The sequence below is a fragment of the Ranitomeya variabilis genome, chromosome 3, assembly GCF_051348905.1.
Source record: "Ranitomeya variabilis isolate aRanVar5 chromosome 3, aRanVar5.hap1, whole genome shotgun sequence".
In the NCBI taxonomy this organism is placed as follows: domain Eukaryota; kingdom Metazoa; phylum Chordata; class Amphibia; order Anura; family Dendrobatidae; genus Ranitomeya; species Ranitomeya variabilis.
Window position 1 is genome coordinate 24,145,689 of NC_135234.1, and position 26,492 is coordinate 24,172,180.

The window sequence follows — 26,492 nt, forward strand, 5'->3', positions numbered from 1 at the left end:
TGTGCCAACTCATGGCACATGGGGAGAACCTCAGTCCACTAGAGCTACCAGCTAGCATAGAGACATAATAAGCAAGCTGGACAAAAAACCAAACCACTGAAAAATCAGCACTTAGCTTATCCTGAAAGATCTGGGAGCAGGTAGGCAGGAACCAAACAGAGCACATCTGAATACATTGATAGCCGGCAAGGGAATGACAGAAAGGCCAGGTAAAATAGGAAACACCCAGCCTCTGATGGACAGGTGGAAACCAAAGGCCGCAACCCACCAAAGTCACCCAGTACCAGCAGTAACCACCAGAGGGAGCCCACAAACAGAATCCACAACAGGATGGGGCAGGATCATGGGGCAGGATGGATACGATGAAGACAGATGGGGCAGGATGGGGAGATCATATGGGGCAGGATGGATACTCATTAGGGCAGGATGGGAGAACATATGGCTGACGCCAGGAATGAGACACACGGGGGCTAGGATGGCGAATATTATTACCATAAGGGCTAATTAAGGGATATTATTACTGCAGTGATGTATTTATTTTATTTTTTGAGTACACTGTTTTAAATGGAGGGGCGGTCCTATTACTGTGTAGAGTGATACTATGTTGCCTTCTTCATGTGGTGTAATGTAGAAGTTGGGAAAATTAAGTAATGTGTTCTGCAAGTGGAACTCGAGATAATTGTGTTATTTCCTGCAGAGACGAGTCCTGGCTGGATGAAGTGATGGCGGTCTGTGCGGGATGAAGGACTTCACCTAGAGACGTCACTGGTGAGTCAGTGTGTTACCTATACACTGACACTATGCACTGTATACTATATACAGAGGTCCTGTGTATAATGTCACCGGTGATCACTGGATTACCTATACACTATATACAGAGCTCCTGTGTATAATGTCACTGGTGATCACTGGATTACCTGTACACAGACACTGCATACTAAGTACAGATCTCCTGTGTATAATGGCACTGATGGTGATAGTATTGTGTTCTTTTTTTTATTATTGATCAGTATTGTAGTATTCAGTCACTATGTGGTGGTAATATGTGGTCTGGTCATGATGTTGTGGTATTTGTTCCTTGTATTTGATATTATTCGATCACTGTGGTGGTAATATGTCATCTGGTCATGGTGTGGCGGTATTTGTGCCTTGTAGATAGTATTGTAGGTCACTGTGGTGATAATATGGTGTCTGGTCATGGTGCTGTGGTATTTGCTCCTTGTATGTGGTATTATAGGTCATTTTAAAAATTGAAAAATAAATAAAAATGTACCTAAATTGTATTGCGTATTTTAACAAATATTTAATAGGTTACAGTAGAGTAGGGCCCGGCCAAAAGTGTCTACCTTGTCATTTTGGTGGCTTAAAAAATCTTTTGGCCAAAACAAAAGCTGCCGGCTATATGTGTGATCTGGTGATGGGAACTGTCAATGTGTGATAGGTGAGAAGTGGAGATTTTCCAAGAGAGAGCGGTGGGACTGTGGACAGTTTGAGGGGTGGGGCGTGGAGGCGGGGCTGGGGTGGAGCCTGGGCGGAGTCTCAAGGGGGCCCCGGAAATTTTGCCAGTATGGGGCCCTGAAATTTCTAGTGGCAGCCCTGACCTCACTTAAGGAGATGAAGATAGAAGCACGGAGCTGCAGTGAAGAGAATATCTGGAAAGTTTCCCAGTAGGGGCTAAACAGAATATAAATTGGGGTCCGGTATGGCACGGAAGGGGTATGTCCCTGGGACTGCAGGGAAGGCTGTAGCAGTGCCAAGTGGTGACATGTCACCATCTTCATCTCCTTAAGTGAGGTTTGATAAAGACCCATCTCGGGGTCGAAACGTTACCTACCTTTAAAAAAATTACTACGGAGACCTTCACTATATTGCCTTAAATACTATGGTGACTTGAATAAACTTTTGCTCTTGTTATACATTCAAAAATCCCATATCTGAGTGCGGCTGTTTTCTTAAATTTATGACTTTGACTGGATCACCTCCACGTTCAGCCAGCACCTACCTAACCCGCTGAGTGAACGCCATTCCTCTATAACCTCCGTAATGCCCACCACATTGTATTCTGTGGCTGACATAAGAGTCTCCAGTTCATTCATTTTGTTTGCAAGACTTCTTAAGGCCCCGTCTCACTTAGCGACGCTAAAGCGATCCTGACAACGATACGACCTGTCAGGGATCGTTGCTGCGTCGCTATGGGGTCGCTGGTGAGATGTCAAACAGTGAGATCTTCCCAACGATCGCTGCTGCGATCTCACTGTTTGACATCTCACCAGCGACCTGTAGCGACCTGTACAACGATGTCACATGGGAGCTGTTATGACGATTCAGTGTCTGAGTCGTCAACGAGGTCGTTGGTAAGGTGTCAAACACAGCGATGTGTGCTACCCAGCGGGACCTCAACGATCAAAAAAAGGTCCAGGCCATTCCGACATGACCAGCGATCTCACAGCAGGGGCCTGGTCGCTGCTACGTGTCACACATAGCGAGATCGCTACTGAGGTCGCTGTTGCGTCACAAAACTTGTGACTCAGCAGCGATCTCGCTAGCGATCTCGCTTAGTGAGACGGGGGCTTTACATTTGCCAGTAGACATTTAATACTATTTGCACATTTATTACTCCTTCTCATCTTCCTATGTTCCTTGCATCTCCCAGCCCCTCTATATCCTCAATGACCCCAACTGTCTCACTCTCTCTATCTACTCTATCTATCCTCCTTTTAAGCATGTCTACCCTCCCTCCCACCAGATCCTAGTTTAAAAGCTCCTCCATCAGTCTGACCATTTTTTCCCCAAGCACAGCTGCACCCTCCCCATTGTGGTGCAGCCTGTCCCTACCGTAGAGCCTGTAGCCAACAGAGAAATTGGCCCAGTCCTCAATGAACCCAAACCCTTCCTTCCTGCACCAATATCTAAGCCACTTATTTATCTCCCTAAGCTCCCACTGTCTTTCTATTGACACTCGTGGCACCAGCAGCATTTCTGAAAACACCACCTTGGAGGTCCTGACCTTCACCTTCTCTCCTAGTTCCCTGTAATCGTTTTTAAGGACCTTCCACCTCCCTCTAACTTTGTCATTGGTACCGATGTGTACTATGACCGCTGGGGTTTTCCCAGCACCTCCGAGCAATCTGTCTATCCAATCCGCAATATGGCAAACCTGAGCTCCCAGCAGACAACACACTGTTTGGCATTCACGGTCTCAGCGGCAGATGACTCTGTCTGCCTAATTATAGAGTCACCTAAAACCAACATCCAGTTTGCTTTTACTGCACTCATATGTCCCTCATTCTTACAGCAGCCGTTTTCATGGTTGCTATGAGCAACGTTTTGCTGCAATGATCCCAGTCCTTGGCTTATATTCCTAATGTCAGCCAAACAGGCATATTTACTAGTTGTGCCAGATCAGGACTGAGCTCCCTGGCTCTTTTCCCTCTACCCCTTCTTGTAACATTTACCCATCTAAGTACTTCCCTGTCCTGATCTTCCCCACCTCCACCCTCTTGTGGTGGCCAAAAAAACGTAATTCTGGAGGGTCGATTTTTTTTCTTGTTACGCTACTTATCAATCGCATTAATATACTTTCTATTTTGATAGATCAGACTATTATGAACAAAACGATACCAAATATGTGTATTTTAAATTTTTTAATTGTTTTATTTTTAATGGGGCAAAAAGGGGGTGATTTGAATTTTTTTGTGTTTTTTCTATTTATCTTTTATACTTTTTGCTGTATTTAATAGGCATTTAGGGCACTTGAAGCTGCGATCATCAGATCGCTTGTGCTATACATAGCTACATGCTGGCTTTCACTGGAGGATCGTGACAACAGGTACAGTGGTCTTCTGCAGACCCCCGGCTGTAATGACAGCTAATCAGTACCCCACGATCATGTCACGAGTGTGCCAATGGGAGTGTGGAATGGCTCGCCCCACTGCCGGTATGTGGTAACATATTGACAGCGGTATTTAATAAGTTAACATACGCAGGCCTAGTGTCGCTCCACCAGTGTCTATTAGAGGCACACGATGGCTCATCAAATCTGAGGCACATGATGGCTGATTAGTGTGAGCCAACAACAAAGTCAGGGAGCCGTAAAATGACGTATCAGTACATCATATGTCGGTAAGGGGTTAAATGTAGTCTTTCAGCCCCTAAATTCATATCAAAGTAAACACAGGTACATGTAGATGTAGTAGAGATTATTACATAAAAGAAAAAATCCAATCAGAATTTGGCTGCTGTTCGGATACCCCTGTTTAGAGGCTGTTAATTTAAAACAGAAGAAGGCAAACACAAAAGCCTGATTTGTGTCTATGGGGCTGTGAGTTTGGGTCAGAAGAACTGCGGACAGTCCACTCATTCTGATCCATATGTGTACAGTGAAATACGGCATTCTGAACCCGGCCAAATACTAATTTTGTTATTTTCCATAGGAGACAAATCATTGTGTACACCCGGAATAACCATGGAAGGAAACCAAAACTCTGGCACTTTACCAGGGCAGTCTCTTGTCCTGAATTGCCTGGTGCGGCTCTGTGACCTGGAATTACCCAATGTTACTTGGTGTAAAGTAGTGGAACAACAGTGTGATCCCTTGAGAAACAGAGATGGGATCTACTCTAAGCTGGAGGACCAGAGAGAAGACAGCGCTATTTATGTTCTGAAATTTGACTCTGTACAAATTAACGACACCGGATATTATAATTGTAAAGCCAAGTTTAAGAATCAGGAGATAATAGGCCGTACGGTAGAACTTAATATTTTTGGTGAGTCCCATAGGTTTTCATTGTGATCATGTGAACTGTAAATTATATTAGCTCATAAGCAGGGTCAAAGTCAGCACCCGGGCAAGTGCCGGCGACCTGAGCAGGCAGAGATCTCCACTGGCGCGCTATGGGGGACTGTTGCCAACACCGCAAGTGGGTCCCACCGCTGCTTGCTCAGGACTCCAATACTTGAAATACTTACCTCTCGCTGTTCCTGCACTGCGGCATCTTCAGCGTCTTCTGATTGTGACGATTCAGGTCAGAGGGCGCGATGATATCACGTCTGTACGCCATCTGCCTAAACAGTCACAGTGCAGAGAGACAGAAGACGGTGACGTTGAGGAGTCCAGAGCAGAGCAGCAGCCGGAGAGGTGAGTATTTCATTTTTTTTTATGTTTGAAGCATTATATGGGGACAATCCTATACTGGAACATCATATGGGCCCATTATATATGAAGCATGATATGGAGCCCATTAAATATGGAGCAATATATGGGGTCCATCATATACTGCAGCATCAAATGGGACCCATTATGTATGGAGCAATATATGGGGCTCATTATGTATGGAGCAGTATATGGGGCTCATTATGTATGGAGCAATATATGGGGCTCATTATGTATGGAGCAGTATATGGGGCCCATTCTGTATGGAGCAATATATGAGGCCTATTATATACTGTATAGAGCATTATATGGAGTACATTATGTATGGAGCAATATATGGGGCTCATTATACTGTATGGAGCACTATGTGGGGCTCATTGTGTATGGAGCAATATTTGGGGATCATTATTCTGTATATAGCAATATATGGGGCTCATTGTGTATGGAGCAATATTTGATGCTTATTATGTTTGAAACCTTATAAAACCTGGAGCAGGCCCTGCTCATAGGCCAGTGAAAAGGGGGGTTTTGTTTCTTCTTGTGGAGACCACCAGCTGTTGAAGGGAGACTGATAGGTCATGATCCTTGGAAAAAGGTCCGCACATTAGAAGAATGGGAGCTTGCTCTCTGTTGCCACCAACTGAAGTGCCAACTTCTGGAGGAGAACTCATTTATATTAGTTTAAAGGGAACCTGTCACCCCCCCCCCCCCCCCCCCGGGCGTTTGAAACTAAAAGAGCCACCTTGTGCAGCAGTAATGCTGCATTCTGACAAGGTGGCTCTTTTAGTTATTGGTGCTGTAACTGCAGAAATAATCCGTTTTGTAAATTGTCCCAAATACCTTTCTTCAGTCCTGGAGGCCGGCCTTTCCCCCCTGCTGCAGAAGCCACACAGCCGTCACTCAGGTCTTCTTGGCGCCGGGCGCCGCCTCCTCACCGCTATTTTGAAATCAGCTGGCGCCTGCACTCTTTTCTCCTGCCTTGGGCAGGTGCAGCGAGCGCTGCCCGTCTGTCCTCATATGCAGTCTAGCTAACTACGCCTGTGCGGCCACCCTGCCTGTGAATCCCCGCCCCGCAGTGTCTACTGATTTATTCATACTACGGGGCTGGGATTCCCAGGCAGGGCGTCCCCACAGGCGCAGTCAGCTGGACTGCATATGAGGACAGACGGGAAGCGCTCACTGCGCCTGCCCAAGGCAGGAGAAAAGAGCGCAGGCGCCGGCTATTTTCAAAACAGCGCTGAGGAGGCGGAGCTTGGCGCCAAGAAGACTTGAGTGACAGCTGTGTGGCGTCTGCAGCATGGGGGAAAGGCTTGCCTCCTTGACTGAAGACAAGGTATTTAGGACAAATTACAAAACAGATTATTTCTGTAGTTACAGCACCAAGAACTAAAAGAGCCACCTTGTCAGAATGCAGCATTACTGCTGCACAAGTTGGCTCTTTTAGTTTCAAACGACTGGGGGGGGTGACAGGTTCCCTTTAATTATACTAATTTATATTAATTATACTAATTTATATTAAGCACAGTAGAACTTATTATATATGGTGAGTAACCTAGGATTTTTGGTAAGTTGTTTTTACTGTCAAGGTGATGTCACAGTGCTGCCGGCAATAACAGACACTGGGAGAAGCAGCAGAAACTCAGCACTGGACTCGGTTTCGGCGAGGAAAGCAAAATAAAAAATAAAAAATAAACTGGATTTTTGAAACCAGAAAACCTCTTTAGAGGACTTGGCAATTTTCTGTTTTTGCACTTTGATTTTTTTATCCAAGAGCCATAACATTTTTATTGTTCCATTGAATTGTAGATTTGAATGATAATATTAACTTTACCATAAAATGTTCTGGAACAATATGCAATTCCACCATTGTTTCGGATTCATATAGAGATGAGCAGATCGCTTCACACGACATTGGTCCATGGTGCAGGTCAGTGCTTTCTGGCCATGCTCAGGAGCTGCTGTGCGCATTTCCTTACCCTCCCAGATGCCAGACTGGACTTATAATTATAGCAGCAGCAAGGGGGTCGCTGACCAAAAAAGGGGCCCGCCAGAAAACGGGATATAATAGTATAAGAAAAACCTTGAGGCAAGTAGTTAATTCCAAGGATATGCTATTTATTTATTTGATCATGATCACTAACACACACTTGGCATAAGCAATAACTTGTTATGGCAAAAAAAAACCAACGTTTTGGCCGCTAATGGCCTTGATCACGGTTATCTAAACGAATACAAAAGAAACATATAATCAAATCTACACCAAGCAGTTCAAAAGGTATTGTTTGATAACATAATATACATCAATATAATAACTGGACATTTTATTTACGAAAATAAAATGTCCAATTATTATATTGATGTACCGTATATTATGCTAGCAGACAATCCCTTCTGAACTGCTGGGTGCCATACCAAGTTATTGTTTATGCCAAGCGTGTATTAGTGATCACGAACGATCTAATAAATACATAACATATCCTTGGAATCAACTACGTGCCTCATGGGCTTATAATTAGCCAGACTGGTGAGACGTCATCAGTGCGGTGCATACCGAATAGATGACGTCATGCCAAGTTGACGAATCATAGACTGACCTGGATCAGGCCGAAGCCAAATCAAGAGTACCTCTCAGTTTCCAATACTAAAATCTCCTTTATTTTCTTCAACCTTAGACCTTAGCCAAGAAAAAGATTTATTTCTTCTCCTGTCACAATCTTCTCCAGCAACAATGGTATGTGTGCTTACCATACACCTCCTCTTTAAGTTGAGACACGGGTCTGTCCATGTGTGCAACAGACTACACATGGATAGCATGTTCATCAATGTTAGCCTTTTAACAATCACTAGTACATGAGGAATTTTCAACATGGACTTAAGAAATCACAGTGTAACGCTGCTGGGCAGGGTCAGTGAGCTTCGAGCTATGGTGGGCCTCCGAGCAGGACGCATAGGGGACCCACTGGTGTCAAATGAATGTGTGTTCTCAGACGCAGATTCAGTTGAAATGTATGGCCCTTTCACCGTCGCAATAGGCTGCCGACCTAGCAGAGGCAGACGGGCTGACTTGTGTGCGCCTCTCGCAGGCAACTCATGACAGTAATGCTGCCTAACGTCAGCTGCCGGCCTCTGCTATGTCGGTGGCCATTTTAACATGATAACTATATAGTGAAATATGCAGGTAACAGGTATTTGCACATAACTATAGGATGGGCCTCTAAAGTCAATTCTTCCAGTCCAACCCTTCTGGTGGGTGTGGACTCACTGTATCACAAGCCGGGCTTACCTAGAAGGGGTGTAACTAAGCTATTCGTTAGAGTCTCTGATGGTGAGACAGGCGTGGCTGCTGGTAATCGCCAGGTACTACTCTAAGGCAGTCCCCGGTTCCGCAGCAACTGGCTGAAGGGTCAGAGGAACAGTATGAGGTAAAGAGGGTAAAGCAAAGGCATAGTCAGGTGGCCTGAGGTCGGGGAAGGCCACACAATATCAATAAATGTAGCCAATGCATTTGGACCTTTTACTCTTTACCTATTTCTTTTGATGATATTATTATGGTCAAGAGAGTTCTATAGGTGTACCTTGCAGACATCCATATAGGGATTGGTCTCTTTGGCACCTCTACACTGATGTTGCCCTATATTTGTTTTATGTTTATCTGTAATGTGACTGACAGCATGATGAAACTGGCAGGGTCTGCCAGGAGTTGTCAGTCTGTGGAGATGACAGACAGAGGATGGTCTAGCTGTTGTATAGGGAGCTGAAGGTGAGAGACCAGATCCAGATGAATAATATTTCTGGAGCGCCCCCCACACCACCGCTGGGCCGAGGGGTACCCGGTACCGGGCCTCTGAGTCTCTGCTCTGGGGTTGTCACGGTGGCTAGACCCGGTCCGTGGCCCTGCCGGTCAGTGGTGGACGTCCGGTGCAATGAGTGGTGATAGTGGTGCAGTTGTGGGGTGCAGGTCGCGGTAAATAACGAGGACACCAGGTTGCAGTCTCTTTACCTCTTTACTGAAGATCTCTGGGTCCTCAGTCCGGAATCCAGATAACCAGGCTGCGCAAGTCCGGCCGGTCCAATGGCACCTCCAGAGTTCTCGTTACAGGTGGAAATCAGTGCCTTCCTTCTAGCGCTATGTGTTGTAGTCCTTCCCTGCTGTGCTTACGGAAAGTACCCCACAACTGTTGTGTCTGTTTCTTAAGTTCCCTCACAACTCGATTAGATGATGTTCTGCTAATCCTCCGTCCCTTCCGATGTTCTGGTCAGGACGGCACCCGTATGACGGGTAGGCTCGGAGCTCTTCCGGGACCCTAGAGTCGCCCCTCTCCACAAGTTGCCCCCCAAGACTACATAGGTGGTTTTATGTGAGACAGCCCGCCTGAGACTGACTGTCCTGCCGTAGGTTTGAAGTATTGCTTGAAGCTAGATGTCTATATACTTCCTCAGCGTTCCGGCCACCGGCTACACGCCTCAGTAGGATGTTGCCTCGGTCTTACAGCACGACTCCTACTGGTATTATCCTATTTGCTTCGATCTCGTTTCTCACTCAGCACAATATATCTCTCTTCTATTCCTTTCTTAGGGCACCGCCGCTATTCTGTGCAGGCACGGTCCCGTGACGTTCTTTCTTGTAGCTAGGTCTCCATCAGGGTCCCAAACCTGACAGAGGCCCTACCGAATCATCTCCTGCAACACCCTCTGCCACAGGGTGTTGCCTGGTTCCTATCCAGTCAGCTTTCTTACTAACTTCCTGCCTGACCCCCAGTTTTACCAGTATGTGAGGAGTGGCCTAATGAATAGCACCCTTAGCTCCCCCTGGTGGCCCGGCTGTGAAATGTATTGGTGTCTGTGATACCTGGTCAGATGAACTCCTTCGGTGCCATCAGACGTACCATGGCTCCCCATAGCGGCGGGACCACAGTACTGCAACGACCAGGACTCTTGGGCGCTGCACTCCCCCCCGGTTAAATCCAGTACTCCGGGACTGGGAAGAAACAACAATACAGGTTAGCAAAAAGACATACAATTTTTGTTGAGTGCAAATAACAATAAGTATACTTGAACAGGCTTCCCTTTATGGGAGGTGAGGACACTTGAACATTACAAAACATGGTTAAATATTACAGCAACAGGCTATAAATAACTTCTGTTACCCAACCGGGTATTCTACTTAGTGCAATTCTTTGAACAATAATTTAACGTCGCCTTTAAGGACGTACACTCAGCATCCGCTAAAGACCCTCTTATAATCACATTATAAGGCAATTTTTAACTTCACATTCTCCTTCTTTAAATCTGCAGGACCGCCTGTCCTAACGGCACCAGACCTACTGCCTCTCCTTTCCCACAGGACCGCTCCTTTCAGCCCGAGCCTTCTGTCTTTTCCACTACTATACACAGTATAGAACATAACATTCTTTCAGTTTAGGACTACTGAGCCATCTTCATATGGCTCCTAGGAGGACTCGCTACCTAACCCCTACGGGTTCACTTTCTGTCCTTGGTAACACATTATTAACTCTTTCTTTACAATAAACTAGCTTTCTACGGAGGACTCAGGGTTTACCTTCTATCCCCATTTTCTATCAACATTATCAACATTTTCTTAAAGCATTAATTTCTCTCTTTACTTTCTTGCCAACAACTATGCAGGACACTCTGTCTACCCCAACGGGCCTACTGCATCCTTCTTCCAGCTTTCATACTTTCTTCTACTGAACATTATCGACATTTCTTTTACAGTTAACCAGTTCAATACATATAACTTCTACATGTAAACAGTATCATTTTCTTTCAAAGCATCATCATCACTTTACTGTTTTAAGGCAGTATTACTCATAAGTACACAGATGAACATCCCCTTTAAGAGGGGATCAAGTCTCCATGAGGTAGCATATCTTCTCAGGCTACCAGTCCATACTCAGCAAAGGCTCCGGTGCGGTATCTTCACAAAGAGTCTCTTTTCAAGTAAAACCAGTAGGAAACACCCTTAAGAAGGTGCGAACTATATACAAGAAGTTTGTATCATGCACTGTTCATGATTGCGGCAGTTCTTGATAACAGGAAACAAAAAGTAGAAAAACAAACAAAACAATATGGATCCCGGGTCAACAAAGGGATCCATTTAAAAGTTAACCCTGGACGGGTTTTAGCAGCAAAACAGGGACGAACAGTTAAAGAAGGAACTATTTACATTTTCAGGTTTCGAGGTTTACTCTTGCTCTGGCGGTCTTGGCCCCTGACCTCCGACTGCTGCGGCACCTGTGCCGGTGGCAGGTCCCGCAGGGGCCGTCAGATCACCCGGTGTCTGGATTTGAAGGCTAACCCTGCTTGCAAGTTCAGTAGCCGCTACTAGGCGTACGGTGGTGATGGTCACAAGATCTGGCGAATCTGGATCAGTCATGATCGGGGCAGGTGACGTTCCCTCAGGCTCACACCGCCGGACATCCCGAGCACACCATCCTTGTGCGCTCCTGTGACGGGTGTACGTCACCTGGTCCCCCCTTCGTAGTGGATCGCCATTCCGGTCGCAGCAGGGAGTTTTCACGTTGTAACTTGTAAAAAAGACGTCAGTGGGTAGCCCCGGCTCCTGTATGGAACCCCATCCCCTCTTCGGGTGGAAGGCCAACACAGTCCCCCGCTTTACCACGTCTTTCCTGCCATGCACAGACTTTCTGCGTTGCGTATCATGTTGTTCAACCTCGTCTCGACTCTTCCAGTGCTGGATCAAGCATTGATTGTACTGTTCCCAGGTGAGTATTGCAATGGTGAGACCATCCCCCGGGGTCCCATCCGGCTCAACCCAGGGGGTGTCCCACCGGAGCATCACCCCGTCTGGGCCCACATCTATGGGCTCTCCCCTCTTGGTCGGTAGCGGCGGTATCAACTTCCCCATCATGTTGGGGGTGAGGACCACCCGCTCAACTGTGAATAAGTGGTTACTGTTGTGGGGAGGATCGGTCGCGAGAGCGGGACCGGGCAGGGGCGCCGTCCATACCTGCGCCTGATGTAGTTCCACCGATGTCGATCCAGTCCATTGACGAGGACGCTGGAATCGGCTGCGGCCCGGACGGCGGCTCCTCCAATGCGGTCTCCGGAGGCGGCTCCGCCTTCCACGACTCCTCCTCCGCTGGCTCCGAGGTCGGGATAGGTAGGCTCAGCTCCGCTGCCGGTTCCAAGGACCTCGGCACCAGTATGTGAGGAGTGGCCTAATGAATAGCACCCTTAGCTCCCCCTGGTGGCCCGGCTGTGAAATGTATTGGTGTCTGTGATACCTGGTCAGATGAACTCCTTCGGTGCCATCAGACGTACCATGGCTCCCCATAGCGGCGGGACCACAGTACTGCAACGACCAGGACTCTGGGGCGCTGCACTTCCTGCAGAGCAGGAATCCAGATGGGCTGCAGACAAGAGGGACCTCTCCTGCCAAGTAACTTCAGACAAGAGTTTTGGAGAGCATTTACTCTCACCTAGGGCTAACTCCCTGGCAATCCTAGGTGCTGGAGTTTCCCAGTGTCACCGAGCACTGGCCAACAAAATGTCCCTTGCCTCCATAATACATACAAATGTTCTCCCTGTACCTCCACTGTCGTTCCTGTACAGAAAGTGTAGTATTCAGTGTAGAGGTGCATCGGTTCAGAAGCTGGTGGTGTCACTTGAGGTAGCAAAGGGACCTGGAAGTTTGTAGCTAGTCTGGGTGGTCCTCTGGCACGAGGAGAAGCTGAAATTTGTTCCTGAGCTAGCTCATGGAAGCGGAAATTTATCCTGGTGGCCAGATATATAATGGTGTCCAGTAAGGATGGTAAATCCTTGCCAGCCAAGTTATCCTTAATCCGAACAGACAGACCCTGACAGAAGATAACCACCAGAGCGTCTTCATTCCAAGCCAGCTTTGCCGCCAAGGTATGAAATGCATACTGGTAATTGTGCTCTGCCTTAGACTCAATAGGGACCAGGCAGCAGATGAGGTACGGCCTGGAACCTCAAAAACCGCACAGAACATCTCCAGAATCCTCTCAACCTCGCGAGTCTCCAGACCTCTGTGCTCCCAAATGGGACGTGCCCAGGCCAGGGCTTGTCCAGACAGCAGAGAGACCATAAATGGTACCTTAGTCTGGTCCAAAGGAAAGAGGTGAGTGTGGAGTGTGATATGGATCTCATACTGATTAATGAAGCCACAACTCTCCTTAAGGTTTCCATCATAGTGGGACAGAAGTAGAATCTGTAGCTTAGCAGTTCCAACAGAGACTGGAGTACAAGGCGGATCTCTTGGAGAAGTTGACTGTTTGGAGGAGGTTTGGCAAGACATGGTTGCAGCAGAAGGCAGGGTGGACATAGTGATGGACAGATCCTGCATTTGGGATGCCATCAGCTGGCCGTGATACTCATGCTGAGTGCGGACTTCCTGGTACAAATCTTGTGCTGTTGTCTTGAGATCCCTGGATCCTAACTTGCCAGTGGGGTCCATAGACCGAACATAATGTAACGCTGGTGGGTGTGGACCCACTGCGTCACAAACTGGGTTTATCTAGGAAGGATTTAACTAATTGACTTCCAGGTATTCGATTGAGCCTCTGATGGTGAAGATAGGCTTGGCCGCTGGCAGTTGCCAGGTACAACTCCAATGCAGTTCCTGGGTCTGCAGCAGCGGACCGGAGGGTCAGAGGCACTGTACAGAGTAGAGAGGGTCAAAAAGAGGCATCTGATATCTGATGGTTGCTTGCTGACCCGTGGATCCGCTGAGGCTGATTTTCTACATTATACGCATTTTTAATAAATTGAACAGGTGAGTTTAATCTGAGTGCAAAACTTACTGTATTTCTCAGATAAGACCCTATTTGCGCTGATCTCTCCTAGTGTCTTGGTTAAACCAATAAATGAGTATGGCTATGGAGAGCCCCCACTTCCGCAGGGCCGAGGGGTACCCGGTACCAGGCCTCTGAGTCTCTGCTCTGGGGTTATCACGGTGGCTAGACCCGGTCCGTGACCCTGCTGAGGGGCGTCCAATAAAAGGTGTGGATGGTGGTGATGTTGTGGTGCAGCGTAGGTCGCAATAAATAACGAGGACACCAGGTTGCAGTCTCTTTACCTCTTTACTGAAGGTTTCAGGATCCTCAGTCCGGAATACGGTTAACCGGGCTGCGCAAGTCCGGCCGGTCCGATGGCACCTCCAGAGTTCCCTTTGCAGGTGGAAATCTGTGCCTACCTTCTAGCGCTTGTGTGTTGTGGTCCTCCCCTGCTGTGCTTACGGGATAGTCCTCACAACTGTTGTGTCTGTTTCTTAAGTTCCCTCACAACTCGATTATGATGTTATTCTTCGTCCCCCAGATGCTATGGCTAGGACGCACCCGTATGACGGGTAGGCTCGGAGCTCTTCCGGGACCCTAGTGTCGCCCCTCTCCAAAGGTTGCCCCCTATGTCTTCTTAGGTGATTTTGGTGAGACAGCCCGCCTATAACTGACTGTCCTGCCGTTGGTTTGAAGTATGGCCTGGAGAACTGTACTTCCTCGGCGTTCCGGCCACCGGCTGCGCGCCTCAGTAGGATGTTGCCTCGGTCTTACAGCACGACTCCTACTGGTATTTCTCCTTGTTGCGTTGATCTCGTTTCTCACTCTTCTCAATGCACCTCGCTTCTTATCCTTTCTTAGGATGCTGCCGCACGTGGGGCAGGCGCAGCTCTGTTACGTTCTCTCTAGTTCGCTAGGTCTCTGCCAGGATCCCACTCCTGACAAGGACCCCCCTGAGTCTCTCCCCGCAACACCCTCTGCCACAGGATGTTGCCTGTTCGATTCCCAGTCAGCTTCTTTTCTAACTTCCTATCTAACCCCCAGTTTTACCAGACTGTGAGGAGTGGCCTAATACATAGCGCCCTTAGCTCCCCCTGGAGGCCAGACTGTGAAGTGTATTAGTGTCTGTGATACCTGATCAGGTGAACTCCTTCAGTGCCATCAGACGTACCATAGCCCCCCTTAGTGGCGGAGCGACAGTACTGCAATGACCAGGACTCTGGGGCGCTGCAGCTACATTACACAGGCTGCCAAAGAATGATGGGGACAGATTGCTAATAGACTATTCTGTCCCCATGCACATCTTGTTATCAGCAGCACATCTGCAGTTTACACTGGGTGATGGGGGTGATCAATCAGTGGAACAGGCTACCAAGAGAGGTGGTGAGTTCTCCTTCAATGGAAGTCTTCACACAGAGGCTGGACAGACATCTGTCTGAGATGGTTTAGTGAATCCTTCATTGGACACGATGACTATGGAGGTCCCTTCCATTCTGTGATTCTATTCTATGTGCTGCTGAGTACAATGAATTTTGTTCTGGTATAAACAATACAATCAGCCAATGAATGTGCAGCATTTTACTTGTTCGTTAGGCAATTGCCGTCAAGTTTATACCTATGAACTCTCATCTGCGCTGCTGGTTTTTATAAATGTGGACATGACACACACAAATCACTATATAACACTCACAGCAAGTTCAATACACTAATGGCATGTCACACACACATCAGTATATAACACACACATAAGTATACACATAGCACACTCATATATAGTCTATGCTATGCGAGGGAACACAAAGGTGGAATGAAAATCCTTCTTGTGCCATCTATCTGAAAAGAAAAAATTAGGTCAATTACTGCTCAGGATCAAAAAGTTTTCACATTATATATAAAACTTGGGCTACTATGTGTGGGGCATTTATATACTTACTAGATTGTGGCCCGATTCTAACGCATCGGGTATTCTAGAATATGCATGTCCCCGTAGTATATGGACAATGATGATTCCAGAATTCGTGGCAGACTGTGCCCGTCGCTGATTGGTCGAGGCAACCTTTATGACATCATCGTCGCCATGGCAACCATTATGACATCTACGTCGATACTGTGCCCATCGCTGATTGGTCGAGGCCTGGCGGCCTCGACCAATCAGAGATGCGGGATTTCCATTATGACATCATCGTCGCCATGCTGTGCCCGTCTCTGATTGGTCGGGGCCTGGCGGCCTCGACCAATCAGAGAGGCGGGATTTCCAGGACAGACAGACAGACAGAAAGACAGACAGACAGACAGACAGACAGAAAGACAGACAGACAGACAGACAGACAGACGGAAAAACCCTTAGACAATTATATATATAGATAGCTGTTTATATATATATACACTCACTGGCCACTTTATTAGGTACACCATGCTAGTAACGGGTTGGACCCCCTTTTGCCTTCAGAACTGCCTCAATTCTTCGTGGCATAGATTCAACAAGGTGCTGGAAGCATTCCTCAGAGATTTTGGTCCATATTGACATGATGGCATCACACAGTTGCCGCAGATTTGTCGGCTGCACATCCCAAAGATGCTCCATACAAGGCAGGATGGATCCATGCTTTCATGTTGTTTACGCCAAATTCTGACCCTACCATCCGAATGTCGCAGCAGAAATCGAGACTCATCAGACCAAGCAACGTTTTTCCAATCTTCTACTGTCCAATTTCGATGAGCTTGTACAAATTGTAGCCTCAGTTTCCTGTTCTTAGCTGAAAGGAGTGGTACCCGGAGTGGTACCCGGTGTGGTCTTCTGCTGCTGTAGCCCATCTGCCTCAAAGTTCGACGCACTGTGCGTTCAGAGATGCTCTTAGGCCTACCTTGGTTGTAACGGGTGGCGATTTGAGTCACTGTTGCCTTTCTATCAGCTCGAACCAGTCTGCCCATTCTCCTCTGACCTCTGGCATCAACAAGGCATTTCCGCCCACAGAACTGCCGCTCACTGGATTTTTTTTCTTTTTCGGACCATTCTCTGTAAACCCTAGAGATGGTTGTGCGTGAAAATCCCAGTAGATCAGCAGTTTCTGAAATACTCAGACCAGCCCTTCTGGCACCAACAACCATGCCACGTTCAAAGGCACTCAAATCACCTTTCTTCCCCATACTGATGCTCGGTTTGAACTGCAGGAGATTGTCTTGACCATGTCTACATGCCTAAATGCACTGAGTTGCCGCCATGTGATTGGCTGATTAGAAATTAAGTGTTAACAAGAAGTTGGACAGGTGTACCTAATAAAGTGGCCAGTGAGTGTATATATATATATATATATATATATATATATATATATATATATATATATAATGACTATTTACACTGTCCGTGCTTATCCTTCCTTTACAAACCATGATTTCTAGACCCAACTCATAGATCTCCTGTCCTGAACTCAACAGCCTCATAGACATTCAGGGGATCTGCGACCAGCCCATATTTCTGTGTAATCTGCTGGTTTAGTCCTCCTTCATACGTCCGTTTCTTGTGTCCATATTTGGTCCGTTTTTTAAGGATCGCAAATATGGACACACATCAATTGTATTCCATGGTGGTGCGAGCAAGACAGGTTTTTCACATGGACCGTGTGTCCGTGTGAAAAACCCACAGACATGATCACATCCGTGTGTCATCATCGTGACATGTACCGGCACCTGGGAACAAGTACAATTCCTGCTGTTCAGAGACGCCTGCTGCTGAAGGCATCTGTCATCATTGTCGCCTGGTCTCCCTGAGATCAGCAGAACCAGGCGACAATGATGAGAGTTGTATTCAGCAGCAGCTGTGTAACTCCTGTGTAAAATAAAGAATTAAATCAAAAAAAGTCCTGTCAGTCACCTGACCAGGTCCGGCACACAAAGCTGTTCCCTTGCAATTCGTCCGCTACAAATTGGTTCCTCTTGATTGTGACTGGCCAGAAGATGGTAGTCTTTCCTCACTATCATTACATCCTGCAAGGGCTCTTCAGGGATTTTACTGCTTCCTCTTACAACTGTGTAAGGATATGGAGTGTCTTACCCTGTTCCTGCCCCTGAAGACAACAGACGTGCTATACGAATACCGTACATAATGTGAATATAGCATAAGGATAAGCTTAGGACAGCATAGGATAAGGATAATAGGTTTAGCATGTAGACAGGAAATGGATAGGACTAGCCCAGTGGGTGGGCACTAGTGCGGATAAGAAGGGGGCACTTCCTGGTTAGTGTCAGTTAGTGAAGTGCCTAGTGAAGGCCAAGTTCAGGTGAGGTGGGCTGCTAGGGGCAGCATATTTTGCTTGTTCCAAGCAGTAGGAGGCATTACTGGGATCCCGAGCGGTCGCTCCTGCAAAGTCCGGAGCCTAAGGTCTGGCAAAAGGCTGCCGGACACATTGTGTCCTGAAGCACAGGGGAAGATGGACAGGGACCAGCCTAGATGGAATGTGATGGCCCTTGCGTGTGCACTTCTGAGGTGGACAGTGCAAGAAAATGTGAATTGCTGCACCCTATCCCACATGTACCCACCTGATGAACTTGGACTGTTCAGTAAAAGTTTGACTGTTAGGTTGTGTTCACACGTTGCATGTTTGCTGCATTCTTTATGCAAAGTAAAAGCTGCGTTTTACAGAAATCTCATGCAAACACATTGGGTTTCTTTCCTGACTGACCTGGAAAACTGTTTTTTTACCCATAGAAAACAATGACCAAGTGCAAAAAAGCAGCAAAAACTCAGCAAAAAAACATTACCATCAGTTTTTGCTGCGTTTTTAGTGAAAAGCAGCTCAGCAGGATGTGAAACCCATTTATTTTTGTGATTTTCCTGAAGTTTAAATCGAAATGTCTTGGTGTCCTCACCTGAGATGGCAATTAGGATTAATACAGTGTAATTAAATTAGTCACGTGTTAAAGTAAACAATTGTCTGAGCAATGTGTAAAATTGAACAATACCTGACCAACTCAAGGTCCCTGACCAATGTGAGAAAGTAAACAGTGCCCGCCCTACAAAATGCACTGCCAATGTCTTAAGGTACCTTCACACGAAACGACTTTGTAACGATATCGCTAGCGATCCGTGACGTTGCAGCGTCCTCGCTAGCGATATCGTTTAGTTTGACACGCAGCAGCGATCAGGATCCTGCTGTGATGTCGCTGGTCGCTGAATAAAGTCCAGAACTTTATTTGGTCGTCCGATCGCCGTGTATCGTTGTGTTTGAAAGCAAAAGCAACGATACCAGCGATGTTTTACACTGGTAACCAGGGTAAACATCGGGTTACTAAGCGCAGGGCCGCGCTTAGTAACCCGATGTTTACCCTGGTTACCAGCGTAAAAGTAAAAAAAACAAACAGTACATACTTACATGCGTCCCCCGCCGTCTGCTTCCTGACACTTAACTGAGCGCCGGCCTAAAGTGAAAGTGAAAGCACAGCGCTGTGCAGTTAGGGCCGGAGCTCAGTCAGTATCAGGAAGCAGACGCTGGGGGACGCGCAGGTGAGTATGTACTGTTTGTTTTTTTTACATTTTACGCTGGTAACCAGGGTAAACATCGGGTTACTAAGCGCGGCCCTGCGCTTAGCAACCCGATGTTTACCCTGGTTACCTGGGGACCTCGGCATCGTTGGTCGCTGGAGAGCAGTCTGTGTGACAGCTCTCCAGCGATCAAACAGCGACGCTGCAGCGATCGGCATCGTTGTCGCTATCGCTGCAGCGTCGCTTCGTGTGAAGGTACCTTTAGGTAAACTATTCCAGACCAGTTCAACTCTCCCCACTGTTGTTACATTTGTAATTGTGTATTTTTTCATGAACTTTTTTGTTCAGAATAGTCACTATTTTTTCAGACATAAAAATCTTTTTCCACTAAATAATTTGATTATTTTTCACTTTTTTTCCAAAAATGTTTTATGGTTTCATATATGTCTTGCATTGGTGGCCTAACACCTTGCATTATTTATGCCTGCATGGGGGAAGCAAATCTAAACTCTGGAACCCTAACAAAATGCAGCAAGTAAAGCATAAAAAAGTCAGCCAAACCTGCTTTTTGCCTGCAGCTTTCATACTGCTAAGAAATCAGGTTTTAGCTGCAGAATATAAATCAGCAAAAAAGCTACATGTGAATGTAGCCTTACAAAGAACTTGGTGTACCATGCATTGTGTGCAATGGCTCCTAAAGATGGAAGCCTGGAGGCCTGTGGCCTGTAAGGGAGTGTGATGCATTCCACACCCTACAGCACACTGGGACTGGGACACACCCCATTTCTGTAAAGTGCCAGAGCAAAACTGGGCCACAGCTCCATCACGTCTACCGATCTGCCACACTTTACAACTGTATGACGCTTTACTCCTTTTTGGAGGATCATGTCCCCAGAGTATGTACTTGAATAAATCCGGGAGCAGTAGTACTTCCTTCCTCTCCCTTGACTAGACTAAACTGGACTGAACTGATTTGTACCAGCTTACAAGAAGTGTCAGCGCCATACCTCCCAACTTTTGAAGATGGGAAAGAGGGACAAAGTTTGCGGCGCGCGAAGCAAATTTTAGGCCACGCCTCTGACCACACCCATTCATAATTAGTCACACCCATATCCACGTCCCAAGCACACCCATTTAGCACTGCCGATCACACTGTTTCATATACAATAGTTATAAACAAAAAAATATGCCCACACAGTGCTCCATACTGTATAATGACCGCACATGATGCTCCATACTGTATAATGGCCGCACATGATGCTCCATACTGTATAATGGCCGCACATGATGCTCCATACTGTATAATGACCGCACATGATGCTCCATACTGTATAATGGCCGCACATGATGCTCCATACTGTATAATGACCGCACATGATGCTCCATACTGTATAATGACCGCACATGATGCTCCATACTGTATAATGGCCGCACATGATGCTCCATACTGTATAATGAACGCACATGATGCTCCATACTGTATAATGACTGCACATGATGCTCCATATTGTATAATGACCGCACATGATGCTCCATACTGTATACTGGCTGCACATGATGCTCCATACTGTATAATGACTGCACATGATGCTCCATATTGTATAATGACCGCACATGATGCTCCATACTGTATACTGGCTGCACATGACGCTCCATACTGTATAATGAACACACATGATGCTCCATACTGTATAATGGCCACACATGATGCTCCATATTGTATAATGACCGCACATGATGCTCCATACTGTATAATGACCGCACATGATGCTCCATACTGTATACTGACCGCACATGATGCTCCATACTGTATAATGACCGCACATGATGCTCCATACTGTATAATGACTGCACATGATGCTCCATACTGTATAATGACCGCACATGATGCTCCATACTGTATAATGACCGCACATGATGCTCCATATTGTATAATGACCGCACATGATGCTCCATACTGTATACTGGCTGCACATGATGCTCCATACTGTATAATGACTGCACATGATGCTCCATATTGTATAATGACCACACATGATGCTCCATACTGTATAATGACTGCACATGATGCTCCATACTGTATAATGACCCCACATGATGCTCCATACTGTATTATGGCCACAGTTCTCCATACTGTATAATGACATACAGGCACGCAGCTCACACACACAGTATCACACATACACACGCAGCATCACAAACGCAGCTCACAAACACATGCAGCTTTGACACAAATGCATCACACATGCAGCCATCACACACACACACAGCCATCACACACACACGCAGTCATCACACACACACGCAGTCATCACACACACACGCAGTCATCACACACACGCAGCCATCACACACACACGCAGCCATCACACACACACACGCAGCCATCACAGACACACACGCAGCCATCACACACACATGCAGCCATCACACACACACACACGCAGCCATCACACACACACACGCAGCCATCACACACACACACACGCAGCCATCACACACATGCAGCCATCACACACACACACGCAGCCATCACACACACCCAGCCATCACACACACACACACACCCAGCCATCACACACACACACACCCAGCCATCACACACACACACACCCAGCCATCACACACACACACACACCCAGCCATCACACACACACACACCCAGCCATCACACACACACACTCAGCCATCACACACACACACCCAGCCATCACACACACACACACAGCCATCACACACACACACCCAGCCATCACACACACACACACAGCCATCACACACACCCAGCCATCACACACACACACCCAGCCATCACACACACCCAGCCATCACACACCCAGCCATCACACACACACACACGCAGCCATCACACACACACACACACGCAGCCATCACACACATGCAGCCATCACACACACACACACGCAGCCATCACACACACACACACACACCCAGCCATCACACACACACACACCCAGCCATCACACACACACACACACCCAGCCATCACACACACACACTCAGCCATCACACACACACACCCAGCCATCACACACACACACCCAGCCATCACACACACACACCCAGCCATCACACACACCAGATACCTCATACACACATGACACACACACAAATGCAGCATCACACATCTCACACACACACACACATCACACACACACACAATCTCCTCTGTGGTGCAGGGGCGGCTGATGTCCATGTGCAGCTCTTCAGTTTCTCCGGCTGCTCACAGCTCTGCACTGTCCCGGCACCTCCCCCGTCTCTCCTTCTCTGCCGGGATAGCAGCTAAGAGCAGGAGACGCCGGAGCTCCGTGCACACACAGGAGGAAGTGAGTCGCTGACCTCTCATCTTGATCGCTGCTGGCTCTCTTCCTCAGCGTGGCAGCGCCGCACACACAGGGGGCGGGGGCGGGGGGGGGGGGGCGGGATCGGTCGGGAGGAGACCCAGCATGTATAAGAAAAAAAAAACAGCCACAAACCTAAGCTACTCAGGTGCCGCCCCCGGCATTGTCCCTGCCCTAGGCACGGGACATTAGTGTTCCGCCCGGGATCCCGGGGCTGGCTGTCAAAATCAGGACAGTCCCGCGGGATCCGGGACGGTTGGGAGGTATGGTCAGCGCTGAGCAGAGCGGACCCTCCCAGCCCATTTATATGGTAGCTTGTTGTGGGAGGATTGAATACCTGTCATGCACACATCAGCCAGTAGATGGCAGTAAAGCACAGTGCACATTTATCAGTCCTCAGTGTAAGCACATACAATAGAGTGCTCTCAGTGGGAGAGACAAAATAGGAATCTTGTGGGTGTGATACCTTTAAATGACTAACAAAATATAGTGAATGATGTTACAAAGCAAGCTTTCGAGAAGGCTTGCGTCTCTTCATCAGGCTCGGATAGCAAAATATCTGAAGAAACCCAATTATATACAGTAATGAGGACAAGCAAGGTGTGATACTTGGACATTTAAATAAACTAACACTGAGCTTAAGGCTGAGTGCACACGTTGCAGAATTGCCACGGAAATTTCCGCGGCAATTCTGCGCCTCCTGCCGCGGGTATATCGCATGCATAATTAGCTTGCAGAATGCTAAAGTTTTCCAAGCGATCTGTAGCTTCGCTTGGAAAACTGACTGACAGGTTGGTCACACTTGTCAAACATAGTGTTTGACAAGTGTGACCAACTTTTTACTATAGATGCAGCCTATGCAGCATCAATAGTAAAAGGTAGAATGTTAAAAAAAAATAAAAAAAATAAAAAAATGGTTATACTCACCTGCAGACCTCAGCGGCGTCCGTTCCTATAGCTGGTGTGCGGTGAAGGGCCTGCGATGACGTCGCGGCTTGTGATTGGTCGTGAGCGGTCACATGAGCGGTCTAGCGACCAATCACAAGACCGCGACGTCATCGCAGGTCCTTCACCGCACAGCAGCTATAGGAACCGAAGCGGCAGCATGCAGCGGCGAGGCGGGGACACTCCTGGGGCCATCGAAGGTGAGTACATCGCTATTTTTTATTTTAATTCTTTTATTTTTTACCAAATACATGGTGCCCAGTCCGTGGAGGAGAGGAGACTCTGCTCCACCCTGGGTATCAACCGCACATGATCTGCTTACTTCCCGCATGGTGGGCACAGCCCCGTGCGGGAAGTAAGCAGATCAATGGACTCCTATGTGTGCAGAATCGCCGAGATTCCGCAATTTTAATGAACATGCTGCGTTTTTTTCTGGAATGCGATTCCGCTCAGGAAACAATGCAGCATGTGCACAAAAAATGTGGATTGCATTCTGTTACATAGGATGCTTAATGTGAGCATTTTTTCGCGGTTTTATAGCGTTTTTATAGCGAGAAAACCGCGAAAAAAACACGAAAAATCTGCTACGTGTGCACACAGCCTACAGAGAGAATCCTTAATTAGGTAAGATTAGACAAGTGGTGTGAAAGTTTTATGGACCCCATATGCATGTTGGATCAAAGGACTGGTGGTGCCTTCATTGGTTTTAGAGGAAATTGTTCAGATTTGGTAGTGAGCCATAAATTCTCCTGACAAATTGAGTCCTGTGTGAACAGACTCAAAGATGTTAATGAATTTGTATTCCCAGACCCTGCGATGTTTCTGTGATTTGAAGTTGCCTTTCAAAATGACAACTTTCACATTGTCTATGTTGTGTCCTGGACCACAGAAATGTTTGGCCACAGGTAAATGGCATTTTTTGTCTGTAAGGGTATGTTTCCACGGTCAGGAAACGCTGCTTTTTTGACGCTGCGCAGAGCTGCAGCGTCAAAAAAGCAGCGTCCAGATGTTCCAGCATAGTGGAGGGGATTTTATGAAATCCCGTCTCCACTATGCGTGGAAACGCGCACGCGGCGGCTCTGCGACTCCGGACATGCTGCGCGTCTTTTCAGATCGCAGCATGCCCGTACACCTTGTGGGGACGCAGCGTCCCCGCAAGGCATATCACAGGGCCCTATGGGACAGAGCGATCATCCCGGATGTGAAGAGTTAACACATCCGGCATGATCGCGTCCCAGAAAGGGGGCGGGGCTTAGTGCCGAGCGGCTTCGCCGCTGCGGCGTTCCCGCCGGCCATCCTGAACGTGGAGACATAGCCTTAGGGTATGTGTCCACGTTTAGGATTGCATCAGGATTTGGTCAGGATTTTTCATCAGTATTTGTAAGCCAAAACCAGGAGTGGGTGATAAATGCAGAAGTGGTGCATATGTTTCTATTATACTTTTCCTCTAATTGTTCCACTCCTGGTTTTGGCTTACAAATACTGATGAAAAATCCTGACCAAATCCTGATGCAATCCTGAACGTGGACACATACCCTTAGAGCTTGTTCACACAATCCTTTTTTTGCTGTGGTTTTTTTCAGCTCCTGTTTTGGAAAACCCGCAGTGCAAAACAGCACTGCTGATTTTCCTGCAGTTTCTTCTGCGGATTCCTCTGCGGGTTTTCAACAGCACTTTCCTATTGGTGCATGTTGAAAACAGGAGCGGAATGCGCAGAAAGAATAGACATGGTACTTCTTTTTTTCCGCAGAAAATCAGCGCGGATTTTCATGCCGAAAAAAGGATAGTGGGCACAGTGGTTTTTGTTTTCCATAGGGTAACATTGTACTGTACCCTGCATGGAAAACGGCTGCGGATCCGCAGCCTCAAAACCGCTGCGGATCCGCAGCAAAAACCGCACCGTGTGAACATAGCCTAATAGTCCTGCTGTGTGTTGCGGATTTGGATCTTGTCGTTGGTCTCTATATGAATGCAGGTTTTGCATCTCCTCCCATTGCAAGGAGATGTCCAGAATTGCAGAACGGCGTTGGAAGAAAACGCATTCACAAGATGATTTCACTGCACTCAAACAAGCAACACTGGCATTCAAATCAGCTCTCACCTCTGCTAAACAGGCCTATTTCACAACCCTCGTATCTTCCTTATCCCACAACCCCAAACAGTTGTTCAACACTTTTAACTCCCTCCTCCGCCCACCACTGCCCCCTCCAACTTCCCTAATCGTTGCCGAGGACTTTGCCACGCACTTCAAAAATAAGATAGACCAAACAAGGCAAGTCTTTGTTGTCCAACCACCACTACCCCTTTGTATGAGAGATCAATGCCCAAACCCCATAACTTCACTCTCCAAAATCTCTGAAGGGGAGCTTGCTCATCTTCTCTCCAAATCACACCTCACCACTTGTGCACTTGACCCCATCCCATCCCACCTCCTCCCCAACCTCACCACCACACTAATCCCATCCCTAACCCATCTCTTTAACCTTTCACTAACTTCTGGTACCTTCCCCTCTGCCTTCAAACATGCCACAATCACACCTATCCTCAAAAAGCCATCCCTTGACCCAAGCGCCTTGTCCAGCTATCGCCCCATATCTTTGCTCCCATTTGCATCCAAACTCCTTGAGCAGCACGTCCATGCTGAACTTTCCTCTCACTTTGCATCTAACTCTCTCTTCGACAACCTACAATCTGGCTTCCGTCCCCACCATTCCACTGAGACTGCCCTGACCAAAATTACTAACGACTTACTTACAGCCAAAGCTAACAGACAG

The 26,492-nt window shown here is 47.3% G+C and overlaps 1 protein-coding gene across 1 annotated transcript in view; it reads left to right on the forward strand.

The window, feature by feature from the left end:
- LOC143817904 (MAM domain-containing glycosylphosphatidylinositol anchor protein 1-like) overlaps positions 1-26,492 on the forward strand; it is a 91,951-nt gene that overhangs the window by 14,112 nt on the left and 51,347 nt on the right. The window contains exon 2 of the mRNA XM_077299373.1: positions 4,434-4,766. Within this exon, the coding sequence (XP_077155488.1) occupies positions 4,434-4,766 (333 nt within the window). The remainder of the gene's footprint in view (positions 1-4,433; positions 4,767-26,492) is intronic.